Source organism: Amphiura filiformis, chromosome 3, assembly GCF_039555335.1.
Source record: "Amphiura filiformis chromosome 3, Afil_fr2py, whole genome shotgun sequence".
Lineage (NCBI taxonomy): Eukaryota > Metazoa > Echinodermata > Ophiuroidea > Amphilepidida > Amphiuridae > Amphiura > Amphiura filiformis.
Window position 1 is genome coordinate 79,546,693 of NC_092630.1, and position 19,354 is coordinate 79,566,046.

Sequence of the window (19,354 nt, forward strand, 5' to 3'; positions counted from 1 at the left end):
TCAAGACACATTTTGGGGACAACTGAAATATTTTAAATTTTAAGGACAAGCGGAATCTATACTTGTTTTCATCATAGGTTGTCCCCAGTCACAAGACAACCATTTTTCCTTATTTCAGACACAGTTCGGTATCACCTGATCACACTCTCAACACAACAAGAACAGTTTTACATGTGCACTTCAACTCAAAGTCTCAAGGTCATATAGACAGTGGCCAGTGCACAGACAACAAAGTCACACACAAATTCAATGACAAATGGCATGCATGTAAAAATTATTGGAAGTGATAGAAATACAAACTGAAACTCACCTAAAGATACTCGTCAATTCGACTTGTGTTGTGTACAACGTGCAGATTTACAAAAAGATCCTTCCACTTCCTGTGTAATCCTCGATACGTTTTCCAACAAGGAAGCTTAAAATCTTGAATACACACAGCACTTCACACATTGGGTGAGGAACCACACCAATCCAATGTGTTCATCAGCTGGCTCCACAATAAACAATGGCAAAAACACTTCAATAGGCGGCGCTGTTTTATAATTTTCTTGCCAGGCGGTGATTTACGAGATATGGATGGGAGTGATGAGACTGGGAAATAAATCACAATAAAATTCGTTATTCAGACGCATATATATTCAACAATGGCGTTTTTATCGAAGAATTTCCTACTTAGAACAATGCGGCTTTTACACCGTAGTAAATCAACGGTTAACATACCAGTAAGTTGTAAAAATTGAAGTAAGCTTAAAATGTGTCAAAATTCGGAAGACTTGACATGTCATAGTCTAGATAGTCAGTATTATATACCTCATATAAAGATTCCCGCCATCTGATTGGTTAAAAGAGCGGGCATAGTTTTGACTATGCCCGCAAAAGTAACTATTCCCGGTCCCCGGGCATAGTTCTCGCGGTGCGTTGTTCCCAGCGTAAAATGATATTACGCACGCGTTAATATTTGCGCGCGCTATAATTACGCGGAAATCGCAGATTGTAATGATATGTGCCTTTCGCATTGAAACTATTAATTTCTCTTCCCAAAATCGATGCTTTTAACCATACAGATGACAAGAATCTTAAGATTTGGTATATAAAACAAATATTGACTGCTTTTTATTCGGGGCATGGTTTAAATTATAGGCCCGCGGTGATCTCAAAACCATGACTATGGCCCGAGGCATAGCCGAGGCTATAATTTTAACCATGCCCCTCATAGCAGTCAATATTTGTGTACTGTTAGTCACAGCATCGAGCTACTAATTAGGTATGCCAGGCAAACATTTGCTAGTCAGCCAAATTCGCCGAAAATGTCAATGCATTTTTACATAGAAATTTAAAACAACTGGCAAGAAGGAAACCTACATAAATATGTTTTCTATACTTCACTTGACCCAAATATATGATTTTTTATGGTGATAAGACACTCGCTCATGGAATTTTAGAGGATTTTGATAGCAGTTCCATTAAAAAACCTGCTATCATAATGAGACAAAAGATCTAGAAACACCCCGAAATGCCGCTTTTGGGGAATTTTGCTAGCTGAATCTTTTTGACATTGTTTGATGAAAGTCAATCTTTGACAAGATGTAACTTTGCTACGGAAAGTGCTATGAAAAAAGCGTTTTCAGTTTTGGCTTTGTTTACTCAAGGGCTTTAATTTGATATGTAAAATGATGCAGTTTGATGGCAAATTTGAATTAACCTAGCATACCTATACTAATACTATACTGCTTCAACCTAGAAGTACAAACCAAATCTGTCAGGGGTTGATGCTTTGCGTCACAACGGTCACATGCACTGCATGTTAAAAAACGTGATGCATAATTAGAATTTAGAGCGTGATGCGTTCGGTTGGGAGTGTACAAATCGTGCAGCAGTTGGCGTGCCAAAAAGCAGCACCGGCACTAAAATAATTAATCTCATACCTCCAGTTTCTGAGGTCTATTTACTTCGTACTTCTGTCAGTTGATGGACTATAGTAGTGCCGTACTATTACGCTGCCTTTCGTATTCGCAGAGGAGGACAATTTCGACCTCCTCATTTGTTTACAAACATAGAGGTAGACAAAGGGCCTGTCAAAACTGTTCCGCTTGTCCAAATACTCAAGTATCAAAAGGATGGTCCACAATAGAGTGATTCACGCAACATGAATAGGGGATTAAAAAACTGTGAAGTAGGACCATGTGCTTCTTTTGTCCAATTTAGCATCAAGATTTCATATGGAAACAGTTCAGACCAGAACACGATCATATCAGAAATTAATATTTTGTTCTGGGTCTGATTATTCGGACTAGGAATATAGTAGGTCTTAGGGCTGTGCAATATTAAATTATGAGCTCCCCGGTAAAATTTTCAACAGCCTGCCAACCCCCCTCTCGCCCACTAAAAACCTTTGCCCCCCCTTTGAACGTGGCTAACTCCATGAAGTTGGGGCACAAAGTGTGACATAAGGGTCAAAATTTCAAAATGACTTAATTCTAAATGTAATGTGTGTTTTAGTTACTTCAACTATCATACTTCAACAAAAAAGTGATCTTTTTACATTGGAAAGTACAGAATTTCTGTGGAAGTGCTTTGTTGTTCAGTAGTCGAGGCAAATATCTCGATGCTACATGGACACCATTTTATACTAGCTCTCTCTATTTTAAACATACTGTCCATAACATGTCTTAATAAAATACTTTGTTATGATGTCCTACCATGGCAAATTCGCATAATATTACCAATTACATTATCTTAAATCAGAAACAAAAGTTATGAGGCATCAAAAATGAAGGATGACAGGTAAATCTATTCAAAATTATGTTTGATTTCTTTTTGTATCTAAAATTCACAAGGAATATATTTGCAGCTATACCTAGGATGGTTCAGAAAGTATTAGATTCACAGCTGGTAGTTTATTTTGAAACTAGAAGTAAAAAAAACTTGCCTTTGTTGCAAAAATTCAACATAATTCTACCGATGCTTCTTGGACACCGTGTCCTGTAGAATCGGTAGGATTGTGAGTTTTGCACAAGAAGTAATCATACTTTGTGGTAAAGTTATTTAAAAATTATATTTGGGCCTACGGACATTAAAAGTTGTAGAAAAAATAAAACAAGGATACCTAAAAAACTGGTGAATACATAAAACTGACAAAACTGTGTACCGATGCTACGTGGACACCGTGTCTGATAGTGCATAAAAATTTGTATTGAACACATAAATATTTTACAATGTTTGCCTGCCCTCAAAAGTTAATATGTTTAGTTGTTTGTCATCTAGTTTCAAAATATAAGAAGAAATTACATAAATTTTAACTGTTTGCTTCCCACTGCTATACTTTGATCACGATGCTACATCCCGATGCTACATGGACACCGCACCATTTTTTCAAAATATTTACTCTTTGGTAAAATAGCAGCTCCTCAAATCAAGTTCCCTTGAAAACCCCTACCCAGTCACATCTTAAAATAAGTCCATTCATGTCAGTATGTGTACTGACCTTGCTGTAAGCAAGTATAATGGTTTGAAATCTCCCGATGCTACACGTGGACACCACAGTGACATTTTCTCATGAAATTTTAAAACGACTGAGAGCTTAGGCACAAATGCTGGTCAAATTTCCTATAAACACGTTTACATCAATAAAAACACAAAACAAATTGATTTGAATGATACATGTATGTGCTGTGGGTGAGCTGTTATACCGATGCTACACTTATTTTTCTGGACACCGCATGTAGCATCGGGAAGCTCATTTTTTACATCCCATAAATTTTAATTGACTGGTTTCTGTTTTGTTTAAATGTACTTTTTAGTTACTACCAACATTAATTCATGTAATATTATGTAAAACTGTGACTGTTTGATGTTACAATTGAAATTATTTTTATTCCGCATACTTGCTTTTTCTATGTCACGTTTTTTGCCCTAAAAAGTGCTGGACACCAATCACTTAATGGCCCGTAAAAATAAAAATATAATAGGTACAATTTTCAAGTAACTTTTACATGAAAGTTAAACTTCATATCTATTTAGAAAATATCAACTGAGGAGAAAAGGTTCATATAAGAAATATTAAACTGCATTTATACTATAAAATTCTCCCAATTTGTAATGTGTCCCAACTTCATGGAATAAGCCACATGCCAAATTTTTGAGATCCCAATTTTCAAACCTTAAATCATAGATCCTGTATCTTCCAGGGTCTATGCTTAAATGGTCTAGAATAATATATTTGTTGCAAGCGCAGCGAGCTGGAAAATTTGCATAAGTGTTTCTGTACTGTTTTCCTAAGCGTTTGCAGATCGTTTATTTGTTCACCCCCTTTCAGCACGCCAAAAATTTCTTGCCCCCCCCTCCCAAATTTTACCCTCCCCTGGGATCATAATTATTGCACAGCTCCTTAGCTCGATGGTCATATAGCATTATATTATTCTGATCATTGATATGGTGACTGCACAAAAGCGCCTCACTCAGGATAGTCTATCCTCAATAACAACCAGTAAGGCAAACCAAAGTGTCAGGCCTGAATTAAACCTGAATTCAGCTAGAAATCAGGCCTGAAATAATGACTGAATTCAGGCCTGATTCTAACCTGAAAAAGGGCCGAAATATTTAAATGAGATTAGCCAGAAATGTTAATGTCAGGCCTGGAATTTTAGCCAGAAAAATTTAACCAGAAATAATAAGCCAGAATTATTAAACAGAAATATTAGCCAGAAATATTAACCAGAAATGAAATCAGGCCTGATTCTAACCTGAAAAAGGGCCGAAATATTTAAATGAGATTAGCCAGAAATGTTAGGGCTGAAATTTTAGCCAGAAAGATTTATACAGAAAAAATTAGCCAGCATTTTAGCTAGAATTATTAAACAGAATATTAGCCAGAAATATTAACCGGAAATGAAATCAGACTGATGAAAAGACTGATGATAAAACCAAGAGTAAAGGCATGGTTGTACTTCCTTATGTAAAGGGTGTCACAGAAAGAGTATCTAGAGTTATGAAAAATTACAACATTTCTACTGCGATGAAGCCGCACAACACGCTCAGAAAACAACTGGTACACCCAAAAGACAAACGCGAACCAAATAACACCACTGATGCAGTATATAAGATTCCCTGTATGAACTGCGAATTGTCCTACATAGGGGAAACTGGCAGAAAGTTTGGCACAAGACTTGAAGAACATAAAAGCGAGGCGGAGAAAGTGAGTAAAACGGTAACCACCAGAGCAGGGAGAAAGGAATCGTTAACAACAACACACAAGTCAGCCATTACTGATCATGTCGTCGACAAGAATCATGTCATAGGATGGGGGGAAGCTGAGGTCATCGGCACAGAGCAAAATAGATACACTCACTGGATAAAGGAGGCTATAGAAATAAGAAAGCGGAGGGGCACCACCATGAACAGAGATGAAGGACAGTACCAACTCTCTCACATTTTTGATGAGTTCCTGACTCAGGGATCAAGAAAATCCCTTGAAGGAAAACAGACTGGCAACTCCAAGATCAACGCTGGAACTACTTCTAGCGTCGGTTGCCAATAGCAGTCACTACCCATCAAGTGTTGATAAAGACAACAGCTGTTGTTGAAACGTACACAAGTAAGTGAACATTCGGGATCAGATACAAAGAACGTTGTTAACCAGTTTACTATACCGATCCTGATGAATCTGTTCAATCAGGTTATGATTTCTGTTTATTAAATAACCAGAATTAATATTCTGGTTAATTTGTTAACCAGAAACTGATATTCTGGTTAATTTATTGGTATTAGAATAATTTATGTTTAGATTCAGGGTAAATTAACCAGAATGTTTGGTAAGGGTAAGGCTAAAGGTCATCTGCAATTAATTCTGAATTTCCTGTTGCCGGCCGGGTCAGATTTGACTGCGGGGTCAAATAATTCATTATTTAAAAGTAATTTATTATTTGTAAAATACGCAAAAATCAGCACGTCTTTCTTCATTTCTTAAAACATACGACTGGCAATTGAGACTAACTTTAGTCTCTCGTACAGGCAAAAATACGTCGTACCGAAATACCTTACTTTTGAAGAGATTGCAGTATGAGCACCGAGTCTATCAAACGACCTAGACTTGTACAATGTTAGTAAAACCCATGACTGAATGGGAGTAAAACACATGAATGTGCTGTATTCAAGAAGTAATAAACTTGAAATGTACACCCTGGAAGATGAATTTGTTTTATTTGCTCAATAGTACCGGTCATATTTATCATTTGGAAGACAATGAATTGACACCAAATAATGAATTCTCCCTCATCAAATTTTTAAACATCCCAACAGGAAACTCAGAATCCATTGCAGATGGCCTAATGAAATGCAATGATAAGTTTCCCATCACATTTTTTTCAGTGAAATATGAGGTCATGATTTCATTATTAATTATTTTGGAAAATTTCATTATTGTCAAAAGTAATCACTAGAAACATGATGAGGTAATCCTTAAATTTCCATTATTTACCACATACTCTACCCCTACAACTAAGAAAAACTGCTGATTATGATCAGCAGGACATTTTGAGAGTTTCAACTTTTATTATTTCCATCTCAATTTTCAGATAATTGACTTTTTTTATGAAAATAATGAAAGTTTTGGTCAAATTGAAAAGGTGACGCGGGCGGGTGCTAGGAAACTAATAATTTAATTACATTGGCCTAATACCATGACAGGCATGACAGCAATGGAAATTCAAAGCAATGTTGACATTTTTATTTTTCAGCACTGCCCACAAATGTCCCAGTCTCACCCAATGACCCCCAATTTAGGGGCAAGCTTCTCACAATGACTCCTTTTTGGGTGGGGGCACCAAATCTTTCACCGAAAGACCCCTTGAAATTTTGCCCACTTGCACTCACTTGCATACAGACAGACTTGATTGTAGCATGTATTCTCACATGTATCACACTCATAATGTATGTTTGTTTCTTGCAACATTTATAGCAAAAGGGTCTGCCAAGTTTTGTGAAGATAGTTGAGGTTGGACCACGTGACGGCTTGCAGAATGAAAAGGTATGAATTTTTAAAGTACGGTACTGACCGTACTGTAAATAAGATAGATCCCTGATGAGTGAATGCTCTTAGTCATCCAGTAGTTTTGGAAATTAATTTTCAACTTTGCTACATTGCATCTGGAACCACCAGACTCCATCAGGTAACTGACCTGCTGGATAAGTCTAGTGATAGACAGCTAAGTAACCTAAATTGGTCAATCAGAACTTGATAGAAAACCCAGCACTAACGAAGCGCAAAACTCCGCTGTGTACCTCCATTAAAGGATACAGGACATTCAGTTGACAACAAGAAAGTTGTTATTTTGCCAGGGGGATGATCCATACAATCATCCCCCCCAATGTTGACGCCTGTATATGGGTTTCCAATCAAATTAACCCCATATTTGGCCATTTCAACCTTAAAAGTGCTAAATTTTTCAAGAATTTTTTTCTAACCCCATCCCCCCCAATGGCGAAAAGAAATCTACGCCACTGATGGGACCAGGCCATCAAGATGATAACTAGCAGTCTATCACATGACCAATCCAGCTGACCCAGTTGCCTGATGAAGTCTGGTGGTTCCAGATGCAATAGCGAAGTTGCAGTATTAGAGTTATTTCCAAAACTCAAGATAGATCCCTATGTGTTGTAAACACTCAGTCGTGGACTCACACAACTGAGAAAATGGAAAACACTATGTACATATAGTGGGCACGCATGCACCCAACCGCAGATATCTCAAGATAGATCACATAGGGATCCATCTTGAGTTTTAGAAATAACTCCAATATCATAAATAGCATAAAATGCATTATGAACAATGTCTGTAATCAAGGTATAGGATGAAAGCAGACTTTCTTGACTTCTCTCCCAATTGCAAAATAAAAGTGTGGAAATTAAAACAAATATGGTAATCATGAGCTTTGTGTACCTAAATTCTTTAGACTTTATTATGTAAGTTGATTTTATGCAAGTTGAAACTGAAGTACCATTCATCAATGTTTAACCTAATTAGTGCCTCAGTCCTAATATTACAATGAAATAATGTTTTATATTTTAAAACTCTTGATATTGGTTTATGTGTGTTCACAGAGTCCTGTACCCACAGATGTCAAAGTAGAGCTGATCAACAGATTATCTGACACCGGTCTTCAAGTAGTAGAAGCAACTAGTTTTGTGTCACCCAAATGGATACCACAGGTTAGTTCAAACACCACCTGCAGGGCCATAGAAATGTAGCATTTGTATCCATGGGCTTTGGAGGGTGGTCTTTTGATTCATTGCCACAATATTCACAGAGTTACGATTATATAGTTTCCTTTTAAGCTTTTCTCCTGTTCTAAATAGCTATTTTGTAGTTATAATGTTGTGGTGCATATGCCTCGCTTTGCGTGGTTCATATTTTGAAGGTGATCAAGTATAATTGTTCTGACTGTAATAGCATCAACGTTAAAAGAAAACATGATTTGAGAGCAAATATTTGTAACCAGCAATTCCTTATCAATATTTTTTTCTCAGTTGGCAGATCATCGTGAAATAATGACACAGATTAAGAGATACCCAGGTGTGAATTATCCTGTCCTTACTCCAAATTTAAAAGGCTTTGACGCAGCAATTGAGGCAGGGGCCAAGGAGGTAGCCATGTTTATTGCAGCATCAGAAGCATTCAGTAGGTATGTAATAGAACATCATCAATAATACACATAAACATTCCAGACAGAAGTAGACAAGAGGTTAACTTTTATTATTTTGTGTAGATTTCAATTTTCTGTTAATTTATTTAGGCACATTTAGTAATGTAAGGTTTGGGTCAGTCTACACCAGTGTAGCCAGAGCAGAATTTTGGGTAGTCCATTTGAACATGGTTTGACAATGGAATGTCAGATTATTATTGATTAGTTCTCCTATATTAGCCAAACCACCCCTTTTCCAAGATTCAGATAAGCTCAAGGGACACCGCCTACTTTGTTGGTGATCTGAATCATACCAGTCCTGTGATTGGTCTAAAGTTAATATATCTAAACCTACTTGGAAGCTTGTGATTGGTTTGGAAAGTTAGTACCAATCACACTCACTCAAGAAGTTTTCAATTGGATAACATTGATTATCTAATGTGATGTCATTGTTCCATTAGTGTATGTATATGGAGAGATATTCTTCTCCTCATCAGTTTAAATTACAACTTGACTCAGAGATCACTTAACTGAGGTGATCGATACAGATTTAAAATACCATCAAAATGTGAGTTATTCTTAGTGATAGAAACTTAGTCAGTGAGTGTACTTTGTATTAATTGTCATGCTACTCTTAGGGCTCATATTGAAATACCCTACCACGCTTTCACACAGAAAGAAGGCAGGATTCCCCTCGCTAAGCTCGCGCCTTAGGAAAGCTCGGTCAGGAAAGCGCGCTCCTAATTTAAGTCAGTGACATGGCTAATTGCAGTGTTATAATCACACAGGATTTTAACAAAAGAAGGCTAGCACAGGAAAGCTGCAGGATGGCGCACACCTTCCTGTGTAAGGGAATTTCAAAAAGAGCCCTTATCGTCAAAGACTGGCAAACCTCAATTAAATAAATACTAGCAAAGAAATGGGTTTACACATATGATTTTAAGAAACTGGTCAGCACTATATGTAAACATAGTTAAATGTTGGTCTTACTCACAAACATGTGAACATATCTGGTGAATAATTTTGAATGATGCTTTGCCAATTTAGGGAATTTCAAAAAGAGCCCTTATCGTCAAAGACTGGCAAACCTCAATTAAATAAATACTAGCGAAGAAATGGGTTTACACATATGATTTTAAGAAACTGGTCAGCACTATATGTAAACATAGTTAAATGTTGGTCTTACTCACAAACATGTGAGCATATCTGGTGAATAATTTTGAATGATGCTTTGCCAATTTATTCAGGAAAAACACTAATTGTTCCATAGCAGAGAGTTTAGAGAGAGGTCAGAGTCTTGTGAATGCTGCCAAAGAAGCCAATATACCAGTGAGAGCTTATGTGTCATGTGTGATAGGATGTCCTTATGAAGGCAAAATAGATCCAAACAAAGTGGCTGAGGTATGTCAATAGATTTAAAAGTTTAAGTTTAAGAGGGGGATAAAGACTTTGTGTGGAAAATGATCTGGTTGAGTTTTCATATGTAATATGCCTACTGAAGTGGGAATCTTTCATCCAGGTTGGATATCGCAAGCCCCCAGTGTTAGCCCCAATCTGACACAACGGGATGCTGTTGCGCCATTATTAACACCAGATGGCCCAGAGATGGGTGGACAGAGTTTAGTGTAAGGACATGACAGAAGAAGAACACAAGACATACATGTAGAGATGCACCTGTTACTGTGAGAAATATGTCATATTGGACTGTCACATACAGGGACCAAAAGTAGAATGGAACAATGTTATGCATCCAAGTTGAGAGTGCAGTGTGTACCATTGAGCAAAAGCTTGGCTATTGGTTTTATCAAGCCATTGAAGACTAGCATTGCACTTATCAATTGTTTATAAAGTGCACTGGCAATTAGATAAGATTTTGTCAATTGTATTCAATGGTTATTTGAAAATAGTGTGCAATGACAAGGTTGTCACATGTGGGCAGAGGCATCCATCTAAATTGAATTAAATATATTGTTTATTTCCTTTGGAACAGGTTGCTAAGAAGATGTATGAGATGGGTTGCTATGAGATCTCACTAGGTGATACCATTGGAGTAGGGACACCATCAGCTATGCAAGAGGTTATAAGACTGGTTACACAGGAAATCCCTATAGACAAAGTAGCTGTACATTGCCATGATACATATGGACAAGCATTGGCTAATATCTATGCAGCATTACAGGTAACAATTGTTTATTTTATGCATGTTTGAATCAAATATAGCATCCAAATGTGTCTTTTAAATGGAAGTATAAATAGTATTGGAACACGCTTTGTTGTCAAATATAAAAATCTAGCATGCAAAATAGACACCATCGTTAGGTTTTCTTTCAGATAGGGGTAGTTATGAAGGAAATTGACATCCCAAGTCCAACAAAACCCAACACTGGTGTGACTCCCCTTGTGTGAGCCAAGATGATTCCTTTTTCATTCTTAATTAGTAAATTTGATGGCATTTTGCCACTGCATTCACAGAAGTTCCTCTGCCAGGGAAAGGATGTCCAAAACTGAACCACTATTTGCAACTTAGCGGAGACCTAATATAGCACAATATATCTGTTTCCTTCCAGATGGGAGTTAGTGTAGTTGATTCATCTGTAGCAGGTTTAGGGGGCTGTCCATACGCTAAGGGTGCCACTGGAAATGTTGCTACTGAAGACGTTGTTTACATGCTTGATGGATTAGGGATTCAAACAGTAAGTACCATTGCCTGTGTGAAATTGTAAGGCACTTATTTAAGGTGGTACTACACCCCTTGATAACACTTGTGTCTATTTTTGCATTTTTCTCAACAAATAATAACACACTGGTAACAAAAGTTATGTAGGGCCTATATTATAGGGGCAAGGAATCCAGTTACTACAATGGAAATTCAGTGACTCAAGACAAGCGGTACATTATTTATGATAAGAATATATAATGAACCACTTGTCTTGAATCACTGAAATTTCAGTGAAGTAACTGGATTCCTTGCCCCTATAATATACATAACTTTTGTTACCAGTGTGCAATTATCTTTTGAGAAAAATGCAAAATTAGTCACAAAATTTATCAGGGGGTGTAATACCACCTTAAGCTAATTTTTCCCATATGATTCTTTTAAATTTGACTATTAAATTTACATCATTAACCAAAATTGATCGCTACCATTTTTCTTTTTTCACCACACAGGGAGTGAATCTTCAGAAACTAATAGCAGCAGGTGACTTCATATCAAAAGCCTTAGGAAGACCAACAATGTCAAGGGTAGCAAAGGCTATGAGTAGCAAATTATGAGACTATCATTTTGATGTAAATGTCTGAAACAAACAGGTTTCCATGCCAAGGTGTCAAATATCTGATGAATTAATTTATTTTAATTTTGATGAAATCAACTACATCTATACCTGATGGCATGGAAGAGCGGCTGGCCATCTTGATGATAAGACTCACAAACCTGTCTGGTATGATGTCATGTTTGGTGCCATTATAAAGTGTGATGCACAAGAAGATTAACCAACAGACTTGAAGTATGTTCAGCCACCGAAACTTGATGGTGTTTTGTTCCTATGTGCAATATCAGATTTGATTTTACCAATGTTTGAGATAAAATGAATTATTTACCCTGCAACAGCATTTGTACTGGTCCCATTATGCTGCAATTTCCATTGAAATTGTGGTTATTGTTCCAATGCTAACCTATAGGGGTCATCAGGGGACGTTGGACAGTATACTATGGACCTAGACATGATATGGGCAGATCACTTAGTATATATATTTTTATTATCATGATTATTATTATATTCAAGCTGTAGCAATAACAATCTATGTTAATAAACTGCTTCACAGTCCTGGTTTTACAGTCAAATGTGTGGGATTTTGCAAAACAGTTTTTAATTTTCTAATAGTTTTTCCATCACTATCTGTAAATGAATTGCAGAGCCTCAAATAGAAGTCTCAAATCAAGTCACTGTTATGTGGTGGACATTAGTACTTGTTTCAATTTTAAAATGAATCGGGTAACTATTTGAAATTACTCTGGGTTTGGTAAACCCGAGTAAAATTTAATCTTTCCCAAGAGAAATCCTTTCAGAGGGCTGAGCTTTCGGAACTCTGAAAGCTCAGCCCTCTGAAAAGGACTTCTCTAGGGAAAAATTAAATCCTACTCAGGTCACATAACTGTTTAAAAAAAAAGAGAAGTCGGGTGGAGTGTCCCATATTCTTTCAAATTAAAGACCTGGGGAGGAACTATTCTTCTTGCGTGGTATGTCGATCTCACAAAAATTATCAAATAATTATGTACCAATATGCATGTGTGGTAAAAATTATGAGGAAATTCTATTTCATGACAAAATGTCATGTATAACTCTTTTGGTACTTCCAAAACTCATTCAAAATGATTAATCATGTGAACTGGTAAAAGAATACTTAAATTTCTTAACCCAACATTCTGTTCATTATATGGATTGCAGATGTACAGGTAAACTTGTAATAGACAGAAAAATTGAGTGGAATGAACCTGTTTTATTATTTTGTATGAACCCAGTTTGTCAAGAGTCAGTTGGCACCATTGTCTGTGGCAGCAGGTTATATCAGCTTGGCTTAGTAGCTTTGGTTAAACAAATTAGTATTATTGAAGATGTTTTTAATGTTAAAAATTGCCATATATAATCCTCCAGTAAGTTTTGTAATTTGTGACTTAGAAGTAGTTCTCAGACCACAAGTAAATGTGAAAAGTATTACAGTATTGTAAATATTTGGTTTGCTCATTTTAGATGTCAGTATTATGGTGCCCGTACCCAAATAAGTCGCTCACATCGGTTTCTGGCTCAGAGTTTGTACCACCATTTGAAACTTGTTCCCCTCAAATATTTAAAGTGGTATATTTCGGGTCAAAACCATTCCAGATAGCTTTAATCGTGGTCCTCAGAGATTTACTGGCATGTTTATTTGTTTGCCTCCCCCCCCCCCCAGCCAATGACTGCCAACTGTCCCTTGGAAAATTAAAGGAGGTCTCCGGCAATCGCAACATGCCTTATATGGTAAGAAAATTATTATCAAGCACGAATCACATGGTTTTAAGTAAAACGTCCGTGTATCAACACACGATATTCAAAATTCCCGGGTGCCAAAATTGTCTGGTGCAATGACGTCCCAGTAATTCAATGAAGGCTGGCGACAGTTGAGCACATAACCATGACATCATTGCCCTAGATAATATTGGCGCAGGAATTTTAAATGTTGTGTTTTTATGGTCAATGTGTGAGTTTTAAATAAAACCATATTTGTGCTTGATAATTATTTTACTAACATATGTGACGTGTCATGTTAAAAGGAGACACTTTTGGGCAGGATCGTAAATGGAGAAATAGGCAAAAATCTGCCCGGGGGAGATATTTTCACAATTTGGGTTTGTTGCGAATTTGTGATGTTATTAATGTTTAAAATATTATCTGATAGTTTCAGACCGGAATATAACAGGCATCTTATATTTTGGGAGACATTTTTCTAGGTAATTCCTAATCTCAACATTGTCAATAATATTTTTAAGGCCGATATCTCAATTTTATAATACCACAACTTAAGAACTTAATATCTTCGCTCAGGAATGTCCGATTTCATTGCGGAAAACGGCATTGTGGAGCAAAATATCTCTATTTTTAAGATCTGTCAAAATAGATAACCTGCCCAAAAGTGTCTCCTTGGCATAATCACTAAATAAGATTCATCAGGTTTGTTGGTAAATGTTACGAAACATTTCTTTTAAACCAAATCACACTCACTATTGACGCTTTTGCCATCATGATCAGTAGGCATAATCAGAATGATGGTTGTAGATCCTTACTCTGGTTAGACGTATCCCAACAGAAGAGGGTGTAACAGGAGAGGATCATACATGTGACTAAGGAAGTGGTTACCCAGGTTAGACTTTCAAGCAAGTTAAAGCAAAAATGGTGAAAAAACAGAGCAAGCATAACACCAAGAAAGACAGTAAAAATCAGACTAAGGGACTTGTTGTGATCCCCTACATAGAGGGACTTACAGAGAAAGCCAACAGAATCTTCCAAACACACGGCATAGCTTCAGCTATTAAACCGAATACCACTCTCCGTAAAATGCTAGTCTATCCTAAAGATAAAATTGATCCTCTCAGCACCACTGATTGTGTATATGAGATCCCATGCACTAACTGTAAATACTCAGTGAAACGGGCTGCAAATTTGAAACAAAACTTAGTGAACAGCAAAAAGAAACTGCCAGGGTCTCTAAGACCAAAACACATCAAACCCACAAGCAATCGGCGAGTGAGCAGAGTCGGCAAATGTAGACCATGCGGTCCAGCAAAATCATGTTATCAACTGGGACAATGCTAAAATCCTTTGTAGGTAGTACGATGCAAACACAAGAATCAAAGAATCCATTTGGATAAGGAGATGTCATGAACAGAGACGAGGGGCCCACTTCCTTAGACACATTATGATCCTCTCCTGGCTGATAATACACCCTTTTCAGTCAGGATACATCCAACCGGAAGTGCAACTATCATTCTGATGATGCCTACCGACCATGATGAGCGAAACCAATAGCGAGTTTTAGTTTGGTTTTGTTTAAAATAAATCTCTCGTAATATGAGCCATAATGTTGTGATTGCTGAAGGCTTTCTTTAAGAAATAAAACCATGTATATATGCAAGTTAAAGCTAACATGTTAGTTTCCAGTTTTCCAGTAAATGTGTAGAAAAAATTAAAAACTTGACTAAAGCAGATGAACTTTTAAACAAACCAACTTCATAAATCACTCAACTAGTCTTGCAATTTATCATTCGTTGATAAACTTTATTTGGCACTGAGAAATGAAGAGTTGTTTTTACTCTTACAATGACTGATAAGATACATGATAAGTTTATCTGAATACAAGTTGTTGGAACATTTACAAATTGTGGTTTCTTTTATTTGAACATGAATTCTGTACTGAGTAAATATTTTGCCCTTAATAAACCATATTTACTGACAAACCACTTTGTTTTTACATTTTGGGAAACTAACAAAGCTGTTATAGTACATTTTCATATATATGTTCAACTATTCTACATACATGATCCCACCACCAATAAGCGTATATGCTTTCAACATAAGGGCTGGGCTGAATAAGTAATACAATTTTTACAAATTGGAATAATTGTACCCATATTTGGTGGCACAATTTGAAGTATGAATTTGTTCTGCCATTTCTCCATCATCCAGTTATTCAACAGGAATTGATTTTTAAACAAGTTTCATACAAGTTAATTTTAAGATGATACAATCCATCAGTCTTTGTTGTTATGTACCCATCGGTATATTTGATAGATAGGCCTATGTATTAAATTGATGGTTATGAATGAAGTTAATAATCTATTACGGTACACAATTCCAACATATGGCACTGTTACTCTTGTCAGACACACTGTTGTGTTTTAAAAGTTGATGTAGTTAATGAACATGTATCAGAGGTCAAATCAGGGGAAGTTATTTTAACATAACTTATCTAATTCTCGCTATTCGCAATAAGGGCGCCGCCAGCGGTTTGCGATGTAATCGTGATGTATCGTGATGTATCATGGGAAAAGGTCGACATCAAGTCCGCGCATGTCTGAATATTACCATGCTATTACATAGGAACACGTGACAATATTTTTTAGTTTGTCAATATAACGCTATTACACGAAAAAAAAAAAAAAAAAATTGTGCACATTTCAAATCACATTATTAAGTATTATTGAGTATCGATTCGCGTGTAACACCTTTATTTTGACAAACTAAAAAATATTGTCACGTGTTCCTATGTAATAGCATGGTAATATTCAGATTATGCGCTGGACTTGATGTCGACTTTTCCCATGATACATCACGATACATCACGATTACATCGCAAACCGCTGGCGGCGCCCTTATTGCGAATAGCGAGAATTGCAAACTGCATTGCTTCTCAGATACTGTACTTAAACAGTTTAACCCCAGAATATCTATTTGGCAGAACCTGTTTAAGAAGACTAAAAGGTATTTCAAAATTCCTTACAAACAGTCAATGTAATTGACATATCTATTTAGTAGTGACAATCTCCCCAGGGGCATGAGGCATTTATTAATTATGGTACCACAAATAGCCCACATACACTCACAAATAAGTCTCTGCTTTCTTTGTAGCCATCTCCTTACATATTCATGAATGCTAATTGCTTTATCCTGCACATTTAAATCCTTACCCAAGGCATCACATTTCCCTGTATTTATACAAGTATTGAAACTGTTCCAGATTCACTATTTATTCAACTTGTTTTTAAGCACTTAATTATGATGAATCCAGTAAAAAGTTGTCCAAACTGATTTGAGAAACAAATTTGGATTCTTTAGATGATGCACATTTGCATTCTTCAAAATTAAGAGAATGATTTTCTTCCTGTTTACAGAATAGAAGTTACATTGTGAATTGTGGCATAAATCAGTCTTGTGAAGGACATCTTAGTTGCTAAAAATATGCTTCTTGGATAAGTTTTGTTAACTCGCATTAAACAACCACATAATGAGTTGAAAATGCCAAAAAGGACATGCTCTATCAAAAAATCTAAGTACTGGTGCAGAAATGTCCATGTTTGAATGCAGTTATATTGCTAAATACTAAAAGGCAGTAGCTGCTTATACAAAAATATATGAATACTGTTGAAATGTAGAAAATATTTACAATAGGTGCTATTCCAAAAGCTCCACAAACTTGTTTGAGTGGTTAGAATTCTTTACCTGATTAATAACACTGAAATTTAAATAATTTGTGATGAAAATTAGTTTGAGAAGTTGCTACATCAACATTGCACAAGTTGATAACCACTCACTTTGGGCGAGTAAAACTTTCACATCAAATCGGCACCGCATATTACTGAATCTGCAACTTCCCAAATCACACCCACTTTCACAAAATCATTTAAATCTGGACAATTTGAAATTTGTTTTACAAAAATGAGGTTTAAAACTCAGACTAACACAATTCTTAGCACTCTCATATGAATGTCAATGTTCTTCAATGTTCTTAATCAAACCTGTAAAGAAGTATGCCCACTCAAACTAGTGTGGATTAAATTTTTGTGCTGTTTTGGAAATGCACTTATACATGAAGGAGTGAACACACAACCAAGGACTCATACAATTTTTGATATTTTATAAAATCACCATGAAATTTAACTCTTGTTATGATTTTTACACATGATGATTGATGAATTGACACATGGTATACAGTGATATATCATGGAAGAACCTGCATTGTTGTCATAGATTGATGTTATAATCTCAGGTCTTAGCCAGCCAACTGTCTGCCCATCATTTTAGACGGGCAGTTTGCTCCTCTGACAGATGCTAAATTCCAAAAATAATGCTTGTCCAAGACCTGTAAACTCTAAACAAGACCAATCAAGCAAGCAATAGCTATTTGTACTGACCGAACCCCAAGCAGGTACAGAGGTCTGGTTCATGTATTCACGTTCAAATTTTGGATACGCAGTTTTGCTGAAAATGACAGGCACTTGTCAAATGCCAGCTAAGATTATATCTCTGATCAGAGTGAAATGTAATATTCCCCTAGTCAGCCTCTGATGGTGTCAGGGACATAGCCATAGCTGTTACAATTTCAGTGTCTTTCTCAGTTGCTCTATTGCAGTATCTTTGGTCATCCTGTGAAGCATCTTAAACATCTTGAGTCTATCAGCACTCTCTTCAAACTGACGTGCCTTCTTCCTTGCAACCACAATCACCTGGTATATGCAAATCAATGAGGAAGCTTGTTACTATGGTATAATTCGATAAGTCTATGATTGATGGACTAAATTTTCAAAAACTAGTTTTTAGGTACTTTAAAGATTAGTTGAAAATTAAATATTATTTATATTCTAAATATGCAATCAGGACCTTGACCTATCTTCATACACCAACCGAATGTTACGAGGAATCAAGGTGTTTAACATCACAACCCAGCTGAAGGTCAGTGGTACTGACTGTAACATTACTTGCTCCAAGGTATGTTCATATTCTGGTTGACTGGATTGAATTTAATCTCTCGTTTACGATTCCCAGATGATTGAGAGTATTCACAATTTGATCTGTCTTTAACTACCAAATCCAAAAATTATATCATCTTAACATGGTGAAGAGAGAATAAATAGTATCAACCTTCTTAACATTAAAAGAATATAAAACCCATCTTACATCATCTGGTATATCAGCTAGTCTGGCAGCATTGAAGCCATAGCTCTTAGGACATGCTCCTCCTACAAACTTATAGAGGAATGTAATAGTCTCCTGGCTTGGGTCTTCTTCATTCTCATTCTCTACCATACAGGCCTACAAAGTAATAAGAGTAGCAGCAAGAAAGTAAAAATGGATAAAATTTAAAATTACAGAATCAAATTTCAGTTTGGTACTATTCAATATAGCTATTAACAGATCAGTATTTATTTGCATTTGCAGCAGAATGCAGTATGGCCAGAATCACAAAATTCCCTCACTAACAATTTTTTGACTTGGGCCAGTAGTTGTGGTGATGGTCCAGAAAGCTCAACAAGTCCAGAAATTATGGGCAACACTTCTCCTACTTATGTCTTTCACTTTATTATACCTGAGCTACATACATAATCTTAATATTTTTTCTCTTCAAACAGATAAAGATATTTAATA

General features: G+C 36.3%; 3 protein-coding genes across 3 annotated transcripts in view; 1 reads left to right on the forward strand and 2 right to left on the reverse strand.

Moving 5' to 3' along the window:
• The window catches only part of LOC140149214 (rho GTPase-activating protein 18-like), a 113,225-nt gene extending 112,750 nt beyond the window's left edge, over positions 1 to 475 (reverse strand). The window contains exon 1 of the mRNA XM_072171432.1: positions 311 to 475. The gene's annotated coding sequence lies outside the window, so the exon portion shown is untranslated. The remainder of the gene's footprint in view (positions 1 to 310) is intronic.
• Positions 476 to 535: 60 nt separating this feature from the next.
• LOC140149215 (hydroxymethylglutaryl-CoA lyase, mitochondrial-like) lies at positions 536 to 15,287 on the forward strand. The gene is made up of 8 exons (XM_072171434.1): positions 536 to 722; positions 6,956 to 7,024; positions 8,098 to 8,205; positions 8,524 to 8,678; positions 9,926 to 10,079; positions 10,669 to 10,857; positions 11,246 to 11,371; positions 11,847 to 15,287. Exons 1-8 carry the CDS (start codon positions 645 to 647, stop codon positions 11,949 to 11,951), a joined length of 984 nt encoding a protein of 327 aa, XP_072027535.1. The 5' UTR covers positions 536 to 644; the 3' UTR covers positions 11,952 to 15,287.
• Positions 15,288 to 16,583: 1,296 nt separating this feature from the next.
• Positions 16,584 to 19,354, reverse strand: part of LOC140149216 (DNA mismatch repair protein Msh6-like) — a 29,446-nt gene continuing 26,675 nt past the window's right edge. The window contains exons 27-28 of the mRNA XM_072171435.1: positions 18,887 to 19,021; positions 16,584 to 18,435 (exon numbers count right to left, since the gene is read on the reverse strand). Of these exons, the coding sequence (XP_072027536.1) occupies positions 18,304 to 18,435; positions 18,887 to 19,021 (267 nt within the window). The 3' untranslated portion in view covers positions 16,584 to 18,303. The remainder of the gene's footprint in view (positions 18,436 to 18,886; positions 19,022 to 19,354) is intronic.

Bases quoted from the DNA above. Each gene is read 5' to 3' on its own strand.
- LOC140149215 (XM_072171434.1), top strand. From the start codon at position 645: ATGGCGTTTTTATCGAAGAATTTCCTACTTAGAACAATGCGGCTTTTA. The intron at 7,025-8,097 runs GTATGAATTTTT...GTGTGTTCACAG, and splicing joins ACGGCTTGCAGAATGAAAAG to AGTCCTGTACCCACAGATGT. The intron at 11,372-11,846 runs GTAAGTACCATT...TTCACCACACAG, and splicing joins ATGGATTAGGGATTCAAACA to GGAGTGAATCTTCAGAAACT.